Below are 24,686 nucleotides of genomic sequence, written 5' to 3' on the forward strand. Positions count from 1 at the left end.
TACCATAAACTCCCTAAAAGATGTTTTGGCCAGCTAAATAAATGTCATAAATTTGGTCAAGTATAGAAAAGTGCCATTCAAGTTTTTCTGCCTCAACATTTGATTTGGGAGTCTAAATCTGACGCGAACATGTGATAAAGCTTTTATTTATATAGCGCTGACTCAACAAACATGTTTTACAAGCTTGACCATACCGGGTCTACAATGAACCTTTTTGTCCCGATTCCTACTGTTAACCTCCACGCAAATCCATGCATATTTAACGGTTCCGTGATATAAATAATGTGGAATAATAATAACCTAGTGTCAGTTAAAAGGTAAACCTACACAATCCAATGACGACAGGCTGTTGAGGAGTAAACATGCCCATGTCTTGACTACGGTGAGTTATTTCCAGCAAGGACCAGAAAAAGAAATGGCGGTAAAATGGAGGGTGTCTTGTTCCTTGTGTTTTGTGAGTAGGACGTCAAAATAAACTTCCAAGTGGTGACTGTCTTGTCGCCAAGTACAAACAACCTCCTATTTAAACTGTGTTCACACTTGTAGTTTGGTAGTCTGGCCCACTCTAAATTCATTAAGTCCACTTAGCGGTCACGCTGGGATTTTTACATAATCTGTTTGAAAAACATCCTTGAATTTGCCTCTCAAAGATAACAATTTTTAACGTTCTAATGTAAAACTCAAGCGGGCTGCTAAACGAATATTCTTGTCATCCCTTCCAGGTCCTGGGTCGGTGCTTCTTGACGGTGATGCAGGTCCACTTCCAGTTCCTGTCACAGACCCTGCAGAAGGTCCAACCCGTGGCCCAGACCTGTCTGGCTGAGGCTCTGGCGCAGGCCCAAGAGCGCACAGCCAGCGTTCGGGCACAAAGCGCCGAGCTGGGGCCGCTCACAGAGCTTGAGGAAGCTTCCCGCTCGTGGAAAGTTGCAGCTGAGGTATGACATGATGATGAAGGTTGTATTAAGAACAACTGGTATGGACCAGTTGTTCTCTAACTGCCGGACCACCTAGTGAGCAAAAGCTTGGGGTTCTGACAAAAATAATTTCTTACACATTAAATGGTCCTATTTATTAAAAAAAAGAAAAAGAAAAAAGCATGCATTCTACATATGAGGATTTACATGCCAATAACCTGAGTTTAGCTTTGGGCCACTTAAAAGCACTGATATGATTGTGACATATCACATCAATCTCCCAACCCTACAATATTACTTTTTATTTTATTAAAACAAAAAAAAAAGAGGCATATTTCCTTTTTTTGTTTTAAAAAAAATCAAGTGTTTTTTTTTTATTTAAATAATGGCGTCTTTAATGTGTTTTTTAATTTTTAACTCATTCACTGCCATATAACTGACGGTTATAGACGTAAAAAATCATTTGATCTATTTCTATTAATTAGAAAAAAGTTCCCCACTTTTGTTAACAAGGGTATGAAAACCTAGAACATTTTTATTGTACATTTAGAACAGATATAAAATTTGTGATTAATCGTGGGTTAACTAGTGAAGTCATGCAATTAATTACGATAAAAAGTTGTAATCACGCCTCAAATTTTTAATAAGATTTTTTTTTAATCGCGTCAGGCGGTTAATTTTTTTTATTGTAATTAATCGCATGACTTCAATAGTTAACTAACGATTAATCACACATTTTACATCTGTTTAAAATGTACAATACATTTTTTTCCTAGGTTTTCATACTCTTGTTAACAAAAGTGGAAACATTTAAACTGCTAGAAATTGTTTAAATGATTTTTTGACATCCATGGCCATCAATGGCAGTGAATGAGTTAAAAGGCATTTTTTTTTTTTCTATAGATCATGCGTTTTTTTTTTTTTTTAAATAATGCCGTCTTTGCTTGAATAACAAAAAATGCTATTGAATTGTTAGGACTATATGGGTGTCCTTAAAAATTAATTTCCTGTGAAAAGTTTGAGAACCCTTTGTGTCGATCAGAATTCCTGACTGTGACCATACAAGGGAGAGAGAGGCCCTATTGTAATCGGAGCTCAACTGTCCTCCAGCTAATCAGTCCCTCCGGTCCATTTTCTGCCTTGTTTGCATACAATGAAGCAGAGAGCGTTGCTGTGCTCTGGTTTGCAGAGTGTCTGGGGGGGTTGCTGCGATCGATCTGTGTAGAATATCTTCTGGGTTTGTTTAGGATGGCCAGGACTCCCACACTCATGTTACACCATCTAAATAAGTTGGATTCCTAAGTTGTAGATTCTGGGAATATCTATAAAAAAAAGAATGCAATATAGACATTGCAAGATCACCTGATGAAAACAGATCTGTTGTTATACTTTGGACTGCTGCGGGAAAAATGTCTTAAGAATGTTGCTGCACCCTCAGGCCATGTCGAGGCTGCGGGAGAGGGGTCGTGATGGCTGCCTGGCAGGCCTCCAGGTCCAGCAGCTCTTCTGCTCGCACAACACCAACATCCCAGAGCATCAGCTGAAGGAGCTCAACATGAAGATTGACAGCGCTTTACAGGTAAATATTTGGACGCCCTCTTGATTGGCTTAAGTTAACATTAAAATAGGTTGCGGCTGATGTCCACCTGTTATCCATCCATTGCACTGACTTTAGTGTCTCTCCGTCCGCAGGCGTACAAGGCAGCGCTGGAGAGCCTGGGCCACAGTGAGTACGCACTGAAGGCCGGCTTCCATCTCAACCCTAAATGCGTGGAAGCGGCCTTGCAGGTGGGCCATATCTCGCAAACAGAATTTTGAATGATGGGCAATTTTTTTAAATGCCTGACTTTTTTTTTTTTTTTTTTTTTAAGGGCTGTTGCGGTGAGGCAGAGGCCCAACAGGCTGGCCGGATGCAAACCACCTCTCAGCCCATCCAGTGCGAGTTGCCCACCATCCCTGTGCAGATCGGCTCTCATTTCCTCAAGGGCGTATCCTTCAACGAGTCGGCGGCGGAGAACCTAAAATTGAAGATGGTATGGCCGCTTTCATACCGTCACGCGGAAAGTCGTCTTTTAGATGAAGATAAATATGTGTGTGTCTTCTCAGCAAACCATGCTGCAGCTCATTAAGGAGGCGCTGGGCCAAAACGGGGTGACCCCCAGGGACGACTCCCCTGTCACCGAAGTGCTCAACCAAGTGTGTCCATCCAGCTGGAGGGGAGCTTGCAAAACGGCCGTGCAGCTGCTGTTTGCTCAGGCTGGTCTGGTGAGTACAGTCTTCCCCCGCTGTATCACGGTTCATCATTAGACTTGTCCGTGTTGGGATTGCAAGTGGGCGGGGCCTGTTAGTGAAAGCTAATATGTGCTTACCCAAAAATGTTCTTTACAATGAGATGCCTCACTAGTCTAAACACGGTAGTCTGATTAATAATACGTTTGAGGAATAGAAATTCCATCTGTTTTTTATACATCTCAGGGGGTGGCCATTTTGTCACTTGCTGTCAACTTATGATGACTTCACAGTTAACTCAGGTCTCAGGTAAGGACCAATCACTGCTTACAAGCTCAGGCATGATTGTTCGATACCTGAACCCTGAAAAACTGTGATGTCATTTCAGTCGACAATTTACAAAATGGCTGCCGTCTGAGATGGATAAAAACAGGTGGATTTTTTTGCTTAATTCATATTCCACAAACACAATATTAATCAGAATCCCACGTTCAGATTAGTGGGGGCGCATACAGCATATTATAAAGAAAATTTTGATTTGACTTTTACTTTAACGGTTTTATTGTAGCAGCAGTTTTACCTTACAATGGATGAAATCCATTTTCCGTTTGTATCCCGAGTTCTGTATTTTGAATATGCCGAGGTCACCCAGGTTGCTTTAAGGCATCCGAGCACCGTGAGACAGAAAAGGGGAAGAAACATTCCCGCTACATCTGGATGAAGGATGGACTCGCCTGGGAGGGCCCCTCCTGCAAGCCCCTCCCCCCTCCCTTCCCAGAGAGGGTGTAATCTTTGCAGAGTAACACCAGCCTGTTTACGCTTATGCAGTGTTTATTTCCTCAGTGTGGTCTGGACTGTTTCCCATGCCAGCTCGCTGTAAAGCAATCTGACTGATGACGACGGATGGGCCCTTCTCTTTTTATCAACCCACAAATCTTTCAAAACACGTGACGACTCGTCACTGTCAGACTGCAATCGTACCTCCCCAAAAAGAACCTTTCGTGTCACGTTGTCTTACTCAGTGCTGCTACTTCCTCTTTTTTTTTTTTTTTTCCCATGTGTGAGGTTTTTAATTCCCTAACAACAATGGAGTGACTTCCTGCAGTGCAGGAAATAGACACACACATCGCATGTGCCCTCCCTCCTTTTGGCCCAGCTGCAAGGTTCTCGAGGAGCCAAGGCCTTTCAAAGAACTTGTTTGTTGTCATGGGGCGCCTGAAGGGGCTCCCCCACAAACTCCCTCCTTCGTCTTTCTTGGTGGGGTTATGAAAGACAGAAAATAGATGAAGAACATCGCGTTGTATTGGATTTATTGGAACGGAACACACTTGGAATACTTGCAGTGCATCCGGAAAGTTTTCACAACACTTGACCTACTTATTCCAAAATAAAAGAAATCATTGCGTTATTTAAACATTGTATATCAGACATTATAACAGTAGTGTGTGTGTGTGTTTCCTCTCAGGTGGTGGTCGACACGGCTCAGATCGAGAACAAGGAGTCGTATGCGCCTCACATCACCTTAGAAGGATCCCGGCTGGTGGTCCAGGTTCCTTCCACGTGGTGAGGCCACACTAAAGATGGACAAATGTCAACAAAAGGCTTGATGTTTGATTTTCGTGTTTTGTAAATAATAATAATAAAAAAAAAAGCAGGATGTGACATTCAATGAGACGCACACTTCCATCTACTTGTGATTTATAGGGAGCACTATTTGAACTAGAGGGAGCGGCGTATTTGGTTTCCAGGCTTGGACAGCTGTAATGATTGGAGGCAGCAAAAACACACACACATACAAAACCAGTCTGAGCTCCCCCCCCTCCAGTAGCCTTGAAGCCTTTTCTATCTTCATTTTGAATATCAGCTCTTCATCTGGTGCCGCAGGTGGCCTGCACTGCCAAGCAGGATTTGCGAGTTTGTGAGTTAACTTCAGGTCATTCACCCGAGTGACAATCCGCTATAGTTTATCACTATGATTTTAATGATCTTTAGACGTTTCGGCTCCCAAGAAACTATATTAAAAAAAAAAAAGATATGGCTCACGTGCGGATTCGCTCCACAGGAGTTGTCGGGCTCACATAGCTTTGCGCCGAAGCTTTGTACTTGTTGACCTCGCAGGCCATTATCTTGCACACAAAAGATCGAAAATCTCATCTTGCTGGACTCGAGGGGATTTGCACGAGCACAACCAGTTGCATTTCAAAGAGGTAACATTGCCTTGAAAAATGTGCGTGCGTGCTTGTTTGTTTGCAGGTGTTTGAAGGAGGACCCGGCAACCATGTCCTTGCTCCAGCGGAGCCTTGATCCGGAGAAGACGCTCGGCCTGGTGGATGTGCTCTACACAGCCGTGTTCGACATTAATAGATGGAATGAGAGGAAGTGAGTCATATTCTTGAAGCTTGTGGTCATGAATAAAAACGTGTCGCTATTCATTTATTTTTGAATTTTTCTTTTGCTAGGGCTGTGCAATTAATTGAAATTCAATTATTACACTCCACAATTACAAAATCGGCATAATTGTGAACAAAAATAAAAGATTATCGATAATAATTTTGAGTTGTTTATACACCATTTTTGTTTTAACTAATAAATCTTGTTTGGTTCAAAAGGAATTTGCATAATTATAGTGTTTCAAAGAAATGTATGTCTTAATATTTTTTAACTAGGGGGTATAAATATTAGTGCGTTAATGTTGAGTTAATTTAAAGTTCCTTTAATGCTACTATTTTTTTATGTGCTATTAATGACCGTCCCTTACTTGGAAATCGTCCACGTGAGCATTTTGCAGTAAATAAAATTTGTAATAATGTGTATATGTGTGGAGACTGGGGTCAAGTTGTATTTTACAATTTAAAAAATAGGCAGAATTTCACAAGTTACTTCATGTGGATACCGCTTAATATGAAAAGAAATATGTACTAAGCTGCCATCGTCTTACAAATGCAATTATGCCATCTAGTGGCAGAAAAATGACCTTGACACAAATCAATATCACACTCATTTTTACAGTAAAGTACATCTGTTTAATTTTAACTCAGTTTTATAAATTATTATGAAATGACTATCAATGACAAAAAAATATGCAGCCGTATTTCTATTTAACATTTTTTTCCACTTTTATGTTAGCAAGAGTATGAAAGATTATAGAAAAATTATAGTACATTTTATTGTGCATTTAGAACAGATATAAAATTTGCGATTAATCGTGAGTTAACTATTGAAGTCATGCGATTAATTATGACTAAATATGTAATCGCCTGACACCCCTAGTTTAAACATTTCCTTGTTTTGTCCCAAAAAACAAATGCTTGTCCTAATCGTGATTTCAATTATTACCAAATTAATCGTGATCAATATTTTCTTCATGACTGTACTTGTCTCTGTCCTGGCCATAGAGAGCAATCCTTGCCAACTATCCAGATCCAGCTCCAGCGGGAGAGCCCAGACTTTGGCGGCCATGTTGATTTGCCACCGGGCAGCAACTCCAAAACCTCGAGCGGCCTCCCCAAAACCATCTCCAAGCTGACGTCCAAGTTCACCAAGAAGGCGTCGTCCAGCGCCAACAGCGGCGGCAGCTACTCCATCCCCAGCACGCCGTCCCGCAGCATGCCGACGGGCTCCGATGACAAAGCCAAGAGCTTGGGCCACAGCGAGAGTCGCCTGCACAGCTTGTTGCAGATGGGGGTTTTGTCCGCCGGCTCCGAAGCGGGCCCCCTGAACCCGCTGGCGAACGGTTTGGCGTGTGACGAGCAAGGCATGAACCTCCCGACCGACCAGGAGATGCAGGACGTCATCGACTTTCTCTCAGGATTCAACATGGGCAAATCCCAGCAGGCTTCCCCGCTCGTCAAGAGGAGAAACTCTGTGGCGTCCGCCAACCCCACCGAGCTCAAACCCCCTGCCGGACCTTCACCGACCTCCCCGGTTATTTCCCACGGCGCGCAGACCTTGTCCCAGCCTCCGGCGCCGTCACAACAACAAGCGCCCCCGCCTGCACCCCAGCAGCCCCCCTCACAGGCCTTGCAGTACTACCAGCACCTCCTGCAGCCCATCGGACAGCAGCCGCCACCGCCGCCCGCTCAGCTTCCTCCCCCGCAGCAGAGGCCGTCCAGCAAGTGGCTGGGCTCATCCAGCCAGCAGCCTCCGCCTGGAGGCTTGTCGCCCCTGGGTCCCATCGGCCAGTGGGGCGGCTCCCCGGGGCTGCCGGACCTGAGCTCGGACCTGTACAGCCTGGGCCTGGTGAGCACGTACATGGACAGTGTCATGTCCGAGGTGCTGGGCCAGAAGCCTCAGGGGCCCCGCAACAACACGTGGCCCAACAGGGAGCAGAGTGACGGCGTCTTCGGGGTCCTGGGTGACGCGCTGCCCTTTGACCCTGCAGGTACAACCACAAAGCTGATATGTATGTTAAATGCTTTTAAAAGCTGAGGCGGTCAGAAAGCCAATCCTCTCCTTTTTCTCCCCGACAGTGGGCTCCGACCCGGAGTTTGCACGCTACGTGGCCGGTGTAAGCCAGGCCATGCAGCAGAAGCGTCAGGTGCAGCACCCGCGTCGCCCCAGCAACCCTCGGAGCAACTGGCCAATGCCCGACGAGCAGCACAGGACGTGGACGCACCCCGAGTACTACAGCGAGGGGTAGGTTGCACCACCTGCACTGGTGCCGATAAACGAAAATGCAGATGTTGAAGGATCGAAGAGTATGGTTTGTTTGTGTTATCAGCGAGGCGGTTAACAGCAGCTGGTCGGCCAATCAGGGAGACTCTGCCAGTTCCAGCGACGAGACGTCTTCCGCCAATGGAGACAGCCTCTTCTCCATGTTCTCTGGACCTGACCTTGTGGCGGCGGTCAAGCAAAGGAGGTAAATTTAGCATTTAAAAAAAAACAACAAAGAAAACAAAAACGGAGCAACTGATTTTAAAATCATGATATGTAATATACAATATGTGGTTTAAGTTTGTTAGCATCAAAATGACAACATCTCAAGAAGGAATTAATCTTTGAAGAATACCCACAGATGACCCTAAAATGGCCGCCACAAACCAAAATAACAGTTAATTTTTTTTATTGGGTTTACTCATGAACGACAAAGATACGCAATTCCTAGTAGTACTTGTCATACATGGAATGCGCAGTCATCATAAAATTTGTGTGTGTGTGTGTGTGTGTGCAGGAAACACAGCTGCGGAGAGCCGGAAGCTTGCAAACTGCCCTCACCGCCCCTCCATCACATGGTTGACGACAGCCAGGTAACAAGCACGCATGCGCCACAAGGGGGCGGCAGAGAGCATGCAATTCATTTTCAGTACTTTTTACTGGGGAAAACGTTTTATCTTTTTCTTGGGGGAAATAATTTTTTGGTTCTTAAAAAAACAAAAACAAAACACAGCTTAATGTAATATAATGACTGTTTTTCTTTCCGTCTTCTCATAATACTCTATACATAATATATAATACAAATGGATTAAGTTTATTTTGGTGGTATTATAACTTTTTTCTTTTAATATAGAAAATTTATGGTAAAAAAAATACAGAATTATTGTTGTAAAATAAAAATATGTTAATAGTAAAATGTATTATTATTATTATACATTAATCCTTGCAATATAAAAATGTGTAATAGTGTTATTTTTCTGTTTTACTTGGAGCATGACTTTGTTGTAATATTACAACTGTATTTTTTTTTAAAGGGATTTTCAATACTGTTGTAATGTTAGAATTTATTTTTCTCCTTACCACTTTTTTCTTTCCACATCACATTGTTTATTTGTGGCATTACATTTTTAAAACTTTTTTCTTCTCATAATGTTACTTTATTCTCAAAATGTCACAACTTGTACAATACGATGGAATATTACAGCCACTTTCATATATTGCAACTTTTGTTCTGACAATATTAGATATTAGAATTTCTTTGCAATTAGTTTTTTTATTTCAAGTTATTGAGGTTTGTTCGCTTGAAATTATGGCATAGTATATGTATATATATATATATATATATATTAATCTTTAAACATTTTTGTAATAATAATATGATATTAAGTCGTGACAGAATCAACTCTTTCCCCCCTTGTATTATTGCAACTTTTCCCCTGTAATACTTTTTCCGCATAATTTTCCCACTTTATTCCAGTCTTTTTGTCCCTGTTAGAACAAACCTTGTAATCTTTGTAAACACTGAAATGCTAACTAACCCTTTTAGTAGTCGACCTCTTCAGACATCTTTTTGTTGGCGTCTTCCTCAGGACAGCAAAACGAAAACGTGGCCTCCCAAAGCGCCGTGGCAGCACTCGGCCCACGGCGGCGGCGGCGGCGGCGGCGTGACCAATCCCAGCTCTTCCTTGTACCACCAGATGAATCTTGCGCCGCCCACGTCGTCGCAATGGAGCGACTCCCTGCAGATGCTGCAGTCCCCCGTGTGGTCGGCGGCCGGTGGCGGGGACTGCTCGCCTTCGACCGCTGCCGCCATCTCCACGCCGTTTCCTTTCGCCCAACAACAGCAGCAGCAGCAGCAGCAGCAGATGAAAGGCATGAAGGCCTTCAAGTCGTTCCCCTTGAAACACGAGCACAGGTCGTCCTTCCTGCACCAGTACTGAGCCGGCAGGTACGCATGCTACATGCTACATGCTAACAGTAAACACACTGGCTCTATCTACTCCCACCTTTTCTACGTACTTCCACACGCACGCTATCAGGGCCACGCGGACAGGAAAAATGCATCCGACCACAACGATTAAGGCTGAAACACAACAGTGAAGTCCAACTTTTAAGAGAATGAAATTGAACTTGAGCAAAAAGTCAGAATTTCACACAAAAAATTAAGCCAAAGCTTTATGAGGAAAAAATATCAAGTGGGAACTTGGAGTGGGGGGGTTATAATGTTACAAGAATAAAGTCAAAATTGTAGAGAATATTTTTCTTAAATAGAAAATAAATTTACTTTGATTATGAAACATACTCATGTGGAAAGAAAGTTGAAAATGGGGGAATATCATTTTTTCTCTCTATAAATACAATATCAAATATTTATATTAAAAAATAGTGAAAAATTTGACATTTAAACTTGCTTTTCTTGTAAACTTTGCTTCATAATATTACAAAAGTTTAAAAAAAAAAAAATTCTCACAAATGTCCTCCAACCTCATTCTTACCAAATTGTGTCTTTGCTAAAAAAAATGCAACTTACTTAACCATTAAATTTCACCTTATTATGAGTATCGTATTGGTTTCATGAAGTCGGAACTTGTCATATTAAGGAAATAAAGGTTGGGGGAAGGGGAGATGATCATAGTCATAGTATATCTAAATATAATAATATAGTTAAATAAATTCCAAACATTTGGGGGGGAAAAAGTCAGAACTGTGAGAGGAAAAATTAATTTTACCATATGTCAAAATTGAAGACATTTTTCACAAAGTCCAGGCTTCATTCTCCTAATTATGTTTTTATTCATCCAACTTCATTCTCGTAAAATGTAGACTAGTTAATACTGTTACTTAATGATAAAAGTATGTCCATTTGAGAAAAAAATAAGAGAAAGTTTGAACTGTGAATGTGGCAGGAAAGTCATCAATCGTAACAATGACAACTTTTCCCCTCATGTCACGTTAACATTTTTGCTAATTACTATACTTCTTGATTCTGGTAAAAAAAAATTGTTAGTAACTAACTTAACATTTTTCTCATGACTGGCCACTGTACGACTTTTATTGTTGTAACGTTCCAATTTTTTTTCATATTCCCCCCTTTTTTTTACGTGTTACTTTACGACTTTTGTTCTCGTAACATTACGAACTAATTTAGCGCCTCACATTTTTGCTCATACCTTAACAGTTTTCCTTATATTTCCGCGCGGCCCTGATACTCCTACGTCTATCACAGAGACCTATTTTGACATTTTCTCTCCTCAGTCCCAACTACTATTAAAGTTACTCACTACTATTATTAATATTCTTATTACAAAGCGGTCATTTCTCTGCCCTTTCGGAGAGCCTCCCTTCAAGGCAAGAGCTGGAGACCGCTTGAAAAACAAAACAACAACAACCTAGCGAGCTGTAACTGCCAAATGTACAGCTAGCATGTACATGATAAACATACATTTTCATTTTTCCTTACATTTTTAAAGAGGCTTTGAGCTGGCTCAGCACAGTTAACACGCAAATACACTACTTTTTTTTTTTTTGGGTTGTGTTTTTTGTTTATGATTTATTTTTCTCATCCGAGACACACACGGAAATGATGTGATGTTAAATATGTGCCATTTTGCTGATGATAGCACTTGTTCCCAACCAAAGCAGGAGACGGAACGGCGGTGCATTCGCTTAGCCCCCCCCCCCCCCCCCCCCCGCAAAATTGGACGCCGCGGCGCCGCGTTGTTTTCTCAGCAGTATTAATAAATGTAGTTCATGGTTATTTTCCACTTTCCCGATTTATGTGAAAAAAGAAGCACACACAAGTCGTCCATCTTTACCAAATATGCTAAAAAAAAAAAGTTGTTTTATTTGGTTTTTACGGCAAAAGCCCCGAATGTTATCTTTTTTTGTGATGTTTGCAGATGCCAATGTTGCCTGTATTTATGACACCAGAAAAAAACTAACACACTTCAAAATGTTTACAGTTTTGCTGTATATACATATAAATATATCTATCTTTTTATAGTTAAATGTGCTTTGCACAATCAACATAGAGGTTCTGCTTTTTTTGGGGGGGTCTGTTCGCTCCCTTAAAGCCTTCTTTCTTTTCTTTACTTTTCTGAAGACAGACTTGTAACTGTTAGCTTATTACTATTCTTTCCCTGCCACGCCAAACGGTTTTAACTATTATGGCGTCAAGGGGAATCCAAAATGATGGCAAAATGGTAACATCTGAAGGGGGGCGGGGCTGCTTGGCTTACGTTGCTTCGTGTTCTTTTCCGCTGGCGACTAGAAATCTACCAGCAATGCAAAAAAAAAAAAAAAAAAAAAGAGGAAAAAATGAATAAAAACAACTAGCAAGTTGATTGGTTCTGTTGTCTGTTTTGTTTGTGAGTGTTCATAATACAAAATGACACCAAAGAGAAGAAATGTTAGCATAAATGTTTTGCATTTATTTGTATTTACTAAGGTAGTATTTCCATGAACAACATAAGAAATTGGGAAAAAGAAGAAAAATAAATAAGTGCAATATAATATAATACATTAAGGGCCACATTGAGAAGAAAAACTGATTGTTGGGATGTAGTAGTATATATATTTTTTTTTACAAGAACAAAATGCAGTAATATTGCAAAAGAACAAAAAAAAAAAAATCTTGTCTCGAGCTATATATTTTTTGTTACCAGAATAGCCTTATTTTCCTGTTAAACAAAAATACCATCACAATTTTAATGCGCAAATAATTAAATCTGGAATATTTGATATTATTCTCATACATATTGTAATCTAATTCATGAAACTTAATTTTATTTGAGTTATTTTATTCTAAAATATGTACCAGTGAATAACATTTTATTCACTGTCAAAATGTCAAATTATCATTTAGGATAATGCTATATTTGTAATGTTAATCTTATATATATACAAAAGAAATCCTTCTGTATCATGACAAAATAGTGTGAACCTTCAATGTATCATGACAAAATAGTGTGAAACCTTCAATGTTTTATCTCCCAAAACTAATGATTGTCTCAAATTACTATTTTATTCTGGTAAAACAACGTCCACGCTGTAAGTGACAAAACCTTGTTAAAAATGAAAAGTCAAAAAAGCAATTTTTTCATTCCATTATGACTTTTATATTGGCCTTCTCAAACAAAAAAACAAAAGAAAACTTGCAACAATTTCCCTCACGAGCATTCTTGTGAAATACCGTTTCAAGTAAATGATCTTTTCAGTGTGACCCAAACGCTTCATATAATGTGCGAAAATAAATCCAAAGAGGCAGAACGGCATGGCATAAATAATGAGGTATGGTCTGTCTCAACTTCCTTCATTGGTGTTGGCGCTCGGCTGCGTGGAGGCTGATCTTTGGTCGCACTGCAACAGATGAGCAAAAGAAGGGAAGAAAAGCCGATAAAGAGACCAAAGTGCTGCTTGAAAGCTTTCCTTACAGTTGTCCCTGACGAGGATGAAGGTGAGTTGTCGGGTGGGCTGACGTCAGCCAGAGTTGCCAGGTACACAATGTTACGGTGCAGGAATTGCTGATACCTGTGGACTCAAACCATCTAAATTGACTTAATGTTACATTTTTTCCCTGTAGTCTTACAAAAATTGTAATATCCCGACTTTGTTCAAATAACTGTTCCCAGTGTTTTGACTTACTTGACACACTCCACGGCTCGTCCCTTCTGCATGTACTCGACAATGCATCGTATTAACTGGTCGTTTTCGTCCAGTAGCTGGGGAAAGAAAACAAACGGCTACATAAAGAGAATGGTGACAAAAGTGAAGCTAGCTATGACGCAGCTAACTTTAGCATAATACGAAAGGGGGGGGGTGGACATGTTGCGTTAATTCAGCCTTTTTAATGTTGCTATTTACCCTCTGTATAGTTTCGTGGTTGATTTTGGCATTGCCGCGTAGTTTCTGAGGCACAAAAACGATCGACATTTTACGCTTTCATTGAAGAAATGTTGCTGCTTCTTTGCTTCTCTTTACTTCCTATTCTTCTTCGTTCCTTCTATGGCGAGTAGCAAACTTCAATTTAGAAGAGTTCACAGCGCCATCTGGCGTACAGCGGCGATGGTACGAGGGGGGTGACGTCATTTCCTGGAGACGATCGTATAAATAAAATGGTTAAAAAACGAAATGTATTTTATATTTAAATTTGCTTCTCTTTACTTCATATTCTTCGTTCCTTTGGCGAGTAGCAAACTTCAATTTAAAAGCGTTCACAGCGCCATCTGACGTACAGCGGCTATGGTACGAGTGGGTGACGTCATTTCCTGGAGACGTATAACAAATGGTTCAAAAACGAAATGTATTTTATATTTAAAATATTCTGTAGAGATCATGAACAGACCTCTTTATATCCATGTTTATTACAGAGAAATTGATTTAATTCTTTTGCCATAATATATTAGTTTTATTATTGTAAAATGCAAAAAAAAATAAAAATAATTGCTAGATTATCAACGTTAACTTGGAACAAAACAGTACTTTAACCTCAAATAAATAAAACAAGGGACATGGATATGATGCTCTTTTGAATTCTTTATTTTCTTTAATGTAAAAACTCAATTTTTACTGATACTCTCAAGGAGGAAAACAACAATTCCTTGGTTTTCAAAATGTTCCAGAAGCTTGGAAGAAGTAACAAACTTACGAAAACTAAACAGTTGCAGATGGTTCTCCATATATAATTCTCCCATCCGTCTCGGGCTGGTTTCAAATCGGTCATCATGCAGTGTCGGGCTCACGTGTGCAACATTAACCTATACATTTACATAACGGTTTATTTGCCATTTATTTATCATTTTTCGTGTATTTATTATTTTACCATTTGCAACAAGTTTACCTCCTAGTGCTTTTTTTTCTTTTTAAATCAATACAACTGCCAGAAAGCATCAACATTAAAGGGAGAGCTGTAGAAAAATCCCCGCCCATCCACCCACCCCACATTGAAGGCACTCCCTAAATACAAAGTGGAGCCAAAATAATGAAAATATACTAATCATTCATGTCACATATCCAGTTGCTGTCCCTTTTTGTTTGAGAGAAAACTAAACAAAAAGCTTCACAGAAAGATATTGGGGATGCCATCGTGAGTGTAAGTGGCTGACCGGGGAGAAGAATGCAAACTTTTTGGCTGCTGGCTAACTACTGAAAGCGCTCTCGGAAGAAGAAAAAATTGTTAATAGTGGACTTCTCTACACACGTTTCATCATGCCGGATGCGCTCAAATTTGGTTTCCTTCAGGCTGTCGCCACACAATGTCCCGTTCAAAATTGAAGTAAAACAAAATGAAACGAAAGAAGAAAAAAATAAAGCTATCTAAGCACAGTCAGCGAGCTGACCAACTCCGCTTATTTACACCACTTGTAATTAATTGAGATCAAGGGAGAAGAAAAAGAAAATGGAGGTGACACGCTGCTGCGTATTCCTTCCTTTCTGGCAAATGTCGGGACCCAAGAACAAGGTTTGAAAAGAGCTACGATTGGTCGTCCTCCAAGTGGGTGGGACTACGCCGCCACCTTGTTGTCCTTCTGAAACAGACAATGACAACCAAATCAAACAACATGATTGTTGGAAAAAAAAACACTCTTCACACATTAACTGCGATTGACGGCTATAGACGTCAAAAAAATCATTTAAACTATTTCTATTAGTTTAAAATGTTTTCTCATTTTTGTTAACAAGAGTTTGAAAACCTAGCGGGAAAAAATTGTACATTTAGAACAGTTTGTGATTAATCGTGAGTTAACTAGTGAAGTCATGCGATTAATTATGATAAAAAAAATTTAATTGCCTGATGCCCCTCATTTTTAATAAACTTAAAAAAAAAAAAAAATATTACATATAATAATAATAAATAAATTAAATAAATAATTACAATTACTTCTTTTTTTTAAAGAAGAAAAGATTATTAATAATTAGTAGCATCAGGCGATTAACATTTTTCTAAATTAATCACATGACTTTACTAGTTAACTCACGATTAATCACAAATTTTATATCTGTTCTAAATGTACAATTTTTTCACTAGGTTTTCATACTCTTGTTAACAAAAGTGGAGTTTTTTTTAAACTAATAGAAATAGTTCAAATAATTTTTTTGACGTCTATAGCCGTCAATGGCAGTGTATGAGTTAATAAGATCAAATAAAACAGTTTGTAGAAATTTACCGCATATTCAAAGTCAGAGAACTCGCGGCCTCCTCGTCCGCCCCTGAAGCCGCCTCGGAAGCCGGGCGGCGCCCCTCGAGGCTGGCCGAAGGAGCCTCGGCTGGCTGGCCGGCCCCGCCCCCCGCGGGGCGCCATGTAGCCTCTGCCGCCGCGGTACCCGCCTCGGCCGCGATGGTGCCTCAGCGGGATGCCGAACGTCTCGGCGTTCATCCGCCGCTCTTCCGCCCAAGTCGACCTCCGCTCTCTGCCACGCAAAACAGACAATCAGCGATTTCGTATCGACGATGTATCAACCAAAACGCTGCTAAACATGCGACGTACCTTGGGAATCCTCCATCATGCGACTTACTAAAAATACACAAAAAAAATAAAAAAACAGTTTAGGAGCGTATTAAGCAAAATGTAAATGTTTGAGCATACACATTTTTGGTGTTTATTATAAAAATATAATAGAACCCCTGAAGTCACATATTTTGGATATGGAACATGTCAGATAATATTAAAACATTAAAAATAAATTATTTAAAAAAATTACAACCACATCATGATTATAGTGAGACTTATAACACTTTCTTGATATTATGAATAAATTGTAAAATAAAAAATAAAAAATTGGGCGTATCACTTACCAAACTCACTACTCATCATAATTTTTTCCCTACTATTACAAATTCAGTTTTGTAATATTACACAATTTCCTCATTGTGGGAATGCTTCAGCTTTATTCTCCGCACTTTTTTGCCGTGTAACAACTCCAACATAATACTTCCGATTTGCGCCGTTCAAATTTCAACAAAATATATTGTATTATGTATATTTTTCTTTCAATTGACTTCATTAGCACATGCATTCAAATCTTAGCATTCATTTTTTCATCATTCCCACGCAAATTTTTGCAGGGTTTCCCCCAGTGCTTCATTAGCCTGGCGGCCCACCTTGTTGCCCCTCCCCGCGTCAATGAATAGTAGTCGTCACTTCCCCCGGACGGCGCCAAGAAAATTGTAGGTGGAGCAGCGTCGTTTAAATCTTTGTGCTAATTAATTGTGCTGGACTTTAGAGGTTCTATTTTAGTCAAACAATGTTGTAAATACTTGGAATCGTTGCAGGACAGGTTGTCGAAGAAGGACTTGGTCTTGTCGTAGTAACAGGGAGGTATCGCCGCCGCCGCTTCTTCCTCGACCGCCGGCTCCGCACTCGGATGTTCGGCATCGGCTTCTTCGCCATTTGGCGTCTTTTCCACCTTGTCATCTACAGAATAATAATTTAAAAAAAACAACTGTTAAAGCACTAATGATAACTAAGCGTGTGTTTGGTTTAACGTGTGCGTCACCTTTGAGCTTGAGCTTGTTCTGCAGCTCCTTGTCGATGTCGTCCTTGTGGAACTGAGCGTTGGCCGTCTCAAAGTCAAAGTCCTCCTCGAACTTCATCATTCCATCCCGGCGCACGTTCACTTTGCCCCGGCTGCGGCTGCCCCGCCCCCGCCCGCGACGCACCGGTTGGCTGCCTGCAGACAGGTAGCACTGACCTGTCGATACAAATGTACAGAGCGCGTGTTGTTAGCATGTCTTTCAACAGAGTGGAAATGAGGGCTGGGAAACACGGCAAAAAAGATCACAATTCATTTTTTTATATCGTCTGATCTTGATTATGAACTTGTGACTACAAGACGGGATACAGCATAAAGTCGTCATCAAAAAAGATTTGGTGTTATTGTGCATATAAGACACAAACCTCCTTGACGTCGGTTGGGGTCCCGGTTTTCAACGGCACTATGCTCACGATCCCCTTGAGTCACTTTCGGCATTTCAGGAGCTAAACCAACATGGACAAAATTGACTTTCAAGCCCTCGCGGTAACCAATAAGAACTCAGAAAGTCAAGTGTAGTCGAGAGAGTTCAGTTCTCACCCTTTCTCTGCTCCAGGAGGTCCGGGGGCTTCTGGTTGCCGACAGAAGCCCCAACGGGTCGAGGCGCCGGGGCTGCCGTCTGACTCCTTTGTCCGACCGGCGGCGCCTGGATGGCTGAGGCAGGGGCCTGCGTGGCCTGATCCAGGGCGGAGCTCTTTGCAAGGGGGTCCAGCTGAGGGCTGGTGCGTCCTTTGCAAACAACAAGATGGCGTTTTTAGAGGGATCAGGCAAATGCGTTTTTTTTGTGTTTATCATTAACATAATAGTAAAGTCATGGGGACGCTGCTCCTGCCAACATGGCCGCCACGCAGACAAATCTGTTAGACAGCTCTCGTCAACTATTAATCTGATAAGAGCCCATTTTGGAACTAAAAGACTACAACTACTATACAAGCGGGCATTTTGAGCGGCATGGACACCATTTTCTTCTAATGTATGCGTGTATTGTTTTGAATTGTTAATACTGATTTTACTTTCACACGTGTACTACAGTAATGCCAATTTCAAGGGCATTTACGTCTTCTTACCTCTGGGTGCACCAAACTGCGGCGCGCCCATGGGTGCGCCACCAAACTGTCCATAGCTTTGCACGGGGGCCCTGCTGAAGGGAGCGTATGCTGCGGCAGACTGGAACGACGGCGGCGGGCCCGCACTGCTGCTGCTCGAACCAAGGGAGGACTGCAAGCATAAATACAAACTCTAATTAATTCACAAGTTATTTATTCAATTTAGTTTTTTCCCCCGTTTGTTCTTTTGGAGCTTAGGACAGGACCTGATCCAGCCCATGGGCCGTATGTTTGACAACCATGAATTAGGCCATAAATGTGTGCAATATATAGGAACATCTTTTTAAAAAAATTAGATTTTTTTTGTCAGTCATTTCATACGCTGATTCATTACACAGTGAAATATTTCAAACTTTTATTTATTTTTAATTTTTTGCAATTTTGATGATTATGGCCAATTACAGATAATCAAAACCTAAAATTTAGGTTTTCAGAATATCACATAAAGCGTACCAAAAAAAGCATGTTTTAAGCCAGAAGTCACAAACATGGGTCAACCGCAAAGTTTAATGTTAATTAGCTACCATTATTTTACAAACTCGGTCCTCGAGGGACGGAGTCCTGCAGGTTTTGGAGGTTTGCCACTTCCAACACAAGCCGATTCCAATCAACAGGATCGTTATCAGGCTTATGCAGAGCTTGCTAATGAGCTGATCATATATCAGCTGTGTTGGAGAAGGAAAACGTGAAAAACCACAGGACTCCGGCCCTCGAGGATCGAGTTTGCCCACCCCTGCGCTAAAGTGTAACAAAGTTTGTCTGCAGTCATCAAGTTTATCATCAAGTCATCAGTCAAGTTTATTGGCACCACCTGCGTTTCCCCCAATGAATGTACGGATGGATGCTGTCAAGATGATTCACCTGAACGATGGCTGGGTCTTGAGGCAGGCTGCTGGTAGCTTTAGGAGGCTCGCATACGGTCAAGTCCTTAATGTCGCTTCCCCTGAAGATGATGTACTCAAAGACCTCATCCCGAGGCGGTATGGGCCTTTCGGTGGGCCTGTCCTCAGTTCCAAATGAGCGAACTGTTTGGAGAAATGAGCATTGTCATTCGGATAATCAATTTGGTATGAGATTGTCATATAAATGACATTATAAAGCAGGAAAAGCTTTAAGGTTATCCAGTATTTATATATATGACCTACATTATTTCAAGCAGAAGTATGTCCAAAATTGTTCATGAGATCTCAGATGCTACTTTTATGTGTCTGGAAAGTTTAACTAACTCATTTTTGACATAGCTAACACAAGCTAGCGCCAACACAACGTAAACAAAGGGCACACGTTAGCTAGTGAGCTAGCTGGCTAAACTACGAGAAAATCGCTGTCATCATTGCTCACGAAAGTCGCCAAAATCGGTTGTTTAGGTGACTTTTAGAAATAAAACGCATCAGCTTGATGACCGGGCTTACCTTTGGCGAGAGCTACGGTGGAGTTTTCAGTGTCTATGGTGTATAAAATTCCTTCATAGCGAATCTCGGCCTTGGAGATGAGGCTTATTTTGCTACCGATATACGGCGTTCCTCCTCCGCTCATTTTCGCCGCTTTTAATCTCTAACGCACCCGTTTGGTTTTTAAATGCTTCTCTCTCAATAGAGGCGTCAAAATGACAAAGCTCTAGACTGCAATTTCAAGACGATTAAGGCGGAGAAAGTAAGTTAGGAAGTGAGTTTCTCTCGTCCGTGCCCAAATCGATTTCTACGACACGACATGGCCGTGGTGATTATTTTCAACCACCGCAAAGGATTGTGGGAAGACAGGCTGGCGCGTCTTCCGAAGTTACACCCACCGCTTCCTCTCTGTTTTCTTTACGACATAATTAATTTGCACACAATAATAATAATTTTGTTTTTATTTCAAGACTATTACGAAGAGGCGATTGGAAGAAATAAGCAGGCAAGAATCAAGCTGTTTCCATTTTTGTTTTATCGCGAGTTTCCACGGGATCCCTTCGCCCTGCCCCCATATTGTCTGCTCGCAAATTCAGAAATACTGTATAACATTTGGTACGATTTATACTTTCGAATATTATTATTGACTCGTAAAAACATCCTGTACATGACAATGTGCATCGTTCGACTGTATTCATAATTTAAGAACGGAAAACGAACAAGAAATACGACCATTTCGCTTCGCTCCTGAAAAATGTCTAATGACGTCAGACTCATTCCCACAATGCCTAGTAACACGCATGCGCACAATAAAAAGAAAAAGACAGCAATCGGAGATCAGAGATGGCGGGCGCCTCCGACCCCCTGGAAGATATGCTCTTTTCCGAGGTGGATGAGAAGGCTGTGAGCGACTTGGTCGGCTCTCTGGAGTCTCAGCTGTCCGGCCAGAGCAACTCGGCGGGCAAAACTGACGAGAGCCGAGGCGCAGGCTCAGTTGCTCCCGCTAACCATCACTTGGGGAAAACGCTACCAGCTCCGGTGGGCTCCACAACACTAGATCAACAACAACAAGGGCGCCGTAATAAACCCGACATGCATCAGGATTTAAACTCCACGGAAAAAGCTGTCACATCTCCATCCCAGGGCAGCACCCCTTCCTCCGCTGAAACCTCTGCAGGCACCGCCGATGCCGCCAGCAACAGTGGCTCTCAATCACATGGAGCATCCATCACAACACTACCCGCGTCCGGCTTGTCAACTTCCCCGCCGGTCAGCAGCATCAGCACCGCCGCCACCGCGAAGGCTTCCCTGGACTCAGGTGAGCCTCACACGGACGTTTCGAAACGACGCCTCATCACCCCGCGACGGAGCGCCTCAGCTCGGATTAAGAGTTTGAACGGTGCCGCCGTGACCGCCCGAGGGAACGGCGGCGGCAGCAGCCTCGCGGCGGGGGCCGACGACGCCTGCGGCAGCCCCGCGGACCCCCGACCGGCGAGCACGTCAGCCATCAATACGTCGACGTTCACCCTCCCCAACGCCAGTCTACCTGCGGGTCAATCGGCCATCGCTCTGGACCGGGGCACCCCCACCATCGCCTTGCACAGACTCCCCAGTCACATCGTGGCCAGCATAGCCCAGAACGGGACCAGCGTGTCGGCGTTGGCCCAGCAAGGTGCTCAGACGGCCCCTGTCACCTCACCCCCATCTGCCTCTCCACCCTCCTCCTCGCCACCTGCACAGGAGAATCACACTAAAACCGCCTCGGACCCCGCAGGGGCTCCCAGCGACTGTCAGTCCAAAAGTGTCACCACAAGCTCTGTCATAAACACTGTTTCCTCCGTTGCCGTGACAACAACACCCACCGCCAGCACCACAACAGTAACTCAACCTTTAACCACAACCGCTACTACGACCACCACTACAACCATAGCAGCCGCCCTAGTTACAACAAGCTGTGTCGGTGGTCAGACCACATCGGTGACCACTACGATCAGCACGGTGCGGCCCACCACCGCCGCCGCCCCCGCCACACCTATCATTCTTGCCACCCCTGCCGTTCCTGCCATCCCCGCTGTCCCAGCCGCCCCAGCCGCAGCCTCGCCAACCCCGCAGACCCCGACACGGCCTGGTCTGGCCACAACTCAGAGGATCGTTGCACCCCAGCTCATTGTCAGACCGCCCCAGCAGCAGACCACCATCCAGCTGCCACCCGGGTTCACCATCCCGTCTGGTAAGGTTTGCCCCCTCTTCCCCAATGTCCCACTACATTTTTGTAATGGTGGGAAATAGAAATACTTCATTACTGTATCTTAAGATACTGTTCATTTCCCATACACACATGGTATGTTCCTGGTAGGAACTACATATCTTTTCAATATGCACTAAAAGCCTTTCTCTATCATTATTAAGGTGATGATTAAGACTCAATCAAATTTCCTGACAAAAGGGAAAGCATCTTTTTTTTTGATACATGAATTGCAGGTACTTGTTTCTGCAGGTGCAGGCACCATTTGAACTCTGTATAATATATGTTTGCATATGCATTGTATGATAATATTTGGACATACGAGGTTTCCACCAGACAATGATATGTAATAATTATATTATAAAACCATGAATAACACTTGTCATGTGATAGTCTGTTTAAATGCTGCTGGAAATTGGCTTGGCACTGCATTAGTTTTGACTTATGTCGATATACATTAATATTCAAGTATGAGTAGGGCATGGCGCCAAAAGCATTTCACTAGCTAGCCAAGGGCTGTGTTGCACTGTATTTGTTTATGTACTAGCTTTGTGGCTAGAACGTTAATTAACACACTTAAACTTCCTGTGCCTTACCGCGTGGGAACTCGGAATAAGTTGTAATGATACAAAAAAAAAAAATCAGTTAACTTTGTAAGGAGTTGCTGCTGACCCTGGGAATTCTCTACACCTTTTGTTTTTCTTTGAAATTAAAGCAGCTACTACATAAGGGGAAGTTTAACATTTTGGTTATTTTGACATTTTGGAAAAAAATATTCACTATAGGGAGCTATTGTTTACGTTTTCATTTAACTTTTTAAGACACGCTGATGACCCCGGGATCTCCCTGAACTTTTTGTTAGAATTTTAGAACAAAGATGCCTTAAAGATGATTAAAAAAATAAAACAAAGCAAAACTTCAACAGTTTGCAAATTTAAAGAGTTGTTCAACAAACATATGCTTAACGACATTTTCGGAAAGTTAAGAGTTAGAGTTTATATTTTTTTAAATTTTGCTGCTAAAAGGGAAAATTCCCTTTTACTGAAATTTAACATCGGCTCCCAATATTGGTTAGTGGTCCCCTTGACTACTAATAATCAGTATCGGTACCGGCCCTGAAAAAACATGTCTGTCTTTTTCAAATAAAATATCAATAAATAAAAATAATATAACGTAATACAGATAAGTGTGCCTTTTTGGCTTAACGCTTCCATCAAATTGTTCAGTCCCAAAGACACACAATAAGCCAAATGAAAGAAAATGAATGAAAAAAGTAGCAAACAAATACAAAAGTATTAAAAAAGTTCAGTTATCTTCCCTTTTATGAATCACAACGGGACCGATACACTGAAATGTAATTGATTTGAACCAAGCCCCAAACTATAGCACAGCACACAATATGTCAATTATTTCACATTTTCTACCGAACTATTGGATTTCCTCAGTTTAAAAATGGTTCCCTCTCACCCTTCGCCGCCTCTCCAGCTTGTTTCTGCACCCCCCACAATTGTGTCTAATTAATATCCCCTCGCTTCCTCAGGCATGGTGCTTGTCCGGACCGAGCTGGGCCAGTTGGTGTTGGTTCCTCAGCAGGCTTTGGCTCAAGCTCAGGCACAGGCGCAGGCTCAGGGTCAAGTCCAGGCCCAGAATAACATCTCTCCGCGGCCCGCCACTCCCACTACGGCCACGTCCTTCAGAGTCAGCACTCCGCAGGTAACGGGAACCTCTACAACCATTTTAAAGACGGTTTGGGAAAGAAATGGACATTCTGAAATGTATTCAAAGGAAATACACAATGTCCAAATAATGTGTTACAATTTGAAAGTAACATTTAACTGTGAGACACGTGGAGTCAAATCACGACAAAAACACATAAAAAAAAAAGAAAGGCACAAGTCACAACAAATTCATCACGTTTGTCCACGTTACAATCAGTATTGTCTTTTTTTGCCTTTTTATTTATATATATATTTTTTTTCAAATCACAATGAAATTTGTGCAAAGCAGACATATTTTTATGAAAAATAGGCCCGTAAAGTTACAGGTGGATTTCGAAAACCTGTTGTAGATGCAAAATAACGCGAGACCCCAGTTCAGCAAGCATCAAGGATGATCTCTGGGCTTGATTTGTCTTTGAGTTTTTGACTTTTCATGGATAATTTTTTGGGGCACTTGAATGACAGTTAAGATGAGTACAGTGTACGGTGGATTTTTGATTTTACTTTATAAATTTTAAAACCACTTCAAAACATTACCCCTGTCCCGTTATTAAAAGTTTTCTTATGGCCATGGATTCTATTGATGTTATTTCCTGCGGATGAGCATAATTGTTCCAGTAGCAGATTATAGTCGTTGCTAAATTAGGAATTTTCTGTCAATATATGCGGCTGCCAGTTCATGATTCTGGGCACAGCACTCTTCCACTTTCTAATTGGGTTATAATTTTAGCAAATTAATACCCATTAATATTATGTTATGTGTAGATTAGGTTGTGATTAAAAAGTGGATTGATATCACAGGGGACCTTCTAGGGCAAGACACTGAATTATTGATGGGGATTTACTTATCACCTGTGGAGACATCATTCATTCTAAAACAGACAGTTTAATATTGGCAA

At 41.8% G+C, this 24,686-nt stretch overlaps 4 protein-coding genes across 8 annotated transcripts in view; 2 read left to right on the top strand and 2 right to left on the bottom strand.

Annotated features, from left to right (window-relative positions):
* The window catches only part of garre1 (granule associated Rac and RHOG effector 1), a 27,966-nt gene extending 15,827 nt beyond the window's left edge, over nucleotides 1-12,139 (top strand). For all 3 annotated transcript variants that reach the window (XM_077563364.1, XM_077563366.1, XM_077563367.1), the window contains exons 3-14: nucleotides 723-935; nucleotides 2,353-2,493; nucleotides 2,607-2,702; nucleotides 2,786-2,947; nucleotides 3,021-3,179; nucleotides 4,609-4,706; nucleotides 5,397-5,522; nucleotides 6,539-7,524; nucleotides 7,613-7,778; nucleotides 7,864-8,001; nucleotides 8,314-8,389; nucleotides 9,386-12,139. In XM_077563364.1, coding sequence (XP_077419490.1) covers nucleotides 723-935; nucleotides 2,353-2,493; nucleotides 2,607-2,702; nucleotides 2,786-2,947; nucleotides 3,021-3,179; nucleotides 4,609-4,706; nucleotides 5,397-5,522; nucleotides 6,539-7,524; nucleotides 7,613-7,778; nucleotides 7,864-8,001; nucleotides 8,314-8,389; nucleotides 9,386-9,736 — 2,712 coding nt within the window. In that variant the 3' untranslated portion in view covers nucleotides 9,737-12,139. The remainder of the gene's footprint in view (nucleotides 1-722; nucleotides 936-2,352; nucleotides 2,494-2,606; nucleotides 2,703-2,785; nucleotides 2,948-3,020; nucleotides 3,180-4,608; nucleotides 4,707-5,396; nucleotides 5,523-6,538; nucleotides 7,525-7,612; nucleotides 7,779-7,863; nucleotides 8,002-8,313; nucleotides 8,390-9,385) is intronic.
* Nucleotides 12,140-12,205: 66 nt separating this feature from the next.
* On the bottom strand, nucleotides 12,206-13,945 carry ss18l2 (ss18, like 2). The gene is made up of 4 exons (XM_077563881.1): nucleotides 13,659-13,945; nucleotides 13,440-13,516; nucleotides 13,229-13,325; nucleotides 12,206-13,154 (listed from the first exon to the last, which is right to left on the bottom strand). Exons 1-4 carry the CDS (start codon nucleotides 13,725-13,727, stop codon nucleotides 13,098-13,100), a joined length of 300 nt encoding a protein of 99 aa, XP_077420007.1. The 5' UTR covers nucleotides 13,728-13,945; the 3' UTR covers nucleotides 12,206-13,097.
* A 369-nt stretch (nucleotides 13,946-14,314) lies between these two features.
* Nucleotides 14,315-20,237, bottom strand: lsm14ab (LSM14A mRNA processing body assembly factor b). The gene is made up of 10 exons (XM_077563017.1): nucleotides 19,846-20,237; nucleotides 19,295-19,458; nucleotides 18,395-18,545; nucleotides 17,868-18,056; nucleotides 17,693-17,773; nucleotides 17,292-17,486; nucleotides 17,053-17,209; nucleotides 16,283-16,309; nucleotides 15,962-16,205; nucleotides 14,315-15,322 (listed from the first exon to the last, which is right to left on the bottom strand). The coding sequence occupies exons 1-10, from the start codon at nucleotides 19,967-19,969 to the stop codon at nucleotides 15,299-15,301; spliced, it is 1,356 nt and encodes a 451-aa protein (XP_077419143.1). The 5' UTR covers nucleotides 19,970-20,237; the 3' UTR covers nucleotides 14,315-15,298.
* A 145-nt stretch (nucleotides 20,238-20,382) lies between these two features.
* Nucleotides 20,383-24,686, top strand: part of LOC144050081 (transcription initiation factor TFIID subunit 4) — a 78,879-nt gene continuing 74,575 nt past the window's right edge. For all 3 annotated transcript variants that reach the window (XM_077563013.1, XM_077563014.1, XM_077563015.1), the window contains exons 1-2: nucleotides 20,383-22,054; nucleotides 23,610-23,782. In XM_077563013.1, coding sequence (XP_077419139.1) covers nucleotides 20,668-22,054; nucleotides 23,610-23,782 — 1,560 coding nt within the window. In that variant the 5' untranslated portion in view covers nucleotides 20,383-20,667. The remainder of the gene's footprint in view (nucleotides 22,055-23,609; nucleotides 23,783-24,686) is intronic.

This window comes from Vanacampus margaritifer, chromosome 4 (genome assembly GCF_051991255.1).
Source record: "Vanacampus margaritifer isolate UIUO_Vmar chromosome 4, RoL_Vmar_1.0, whole genome shotgun sequence".
NCBI classification, from domain to species: Eukaryota; Metazoa; Chordata; class Actinopteri; order Syngnathiformes; family Syngnathidae; genus Vanacampus; species Vanacampus margaritifer.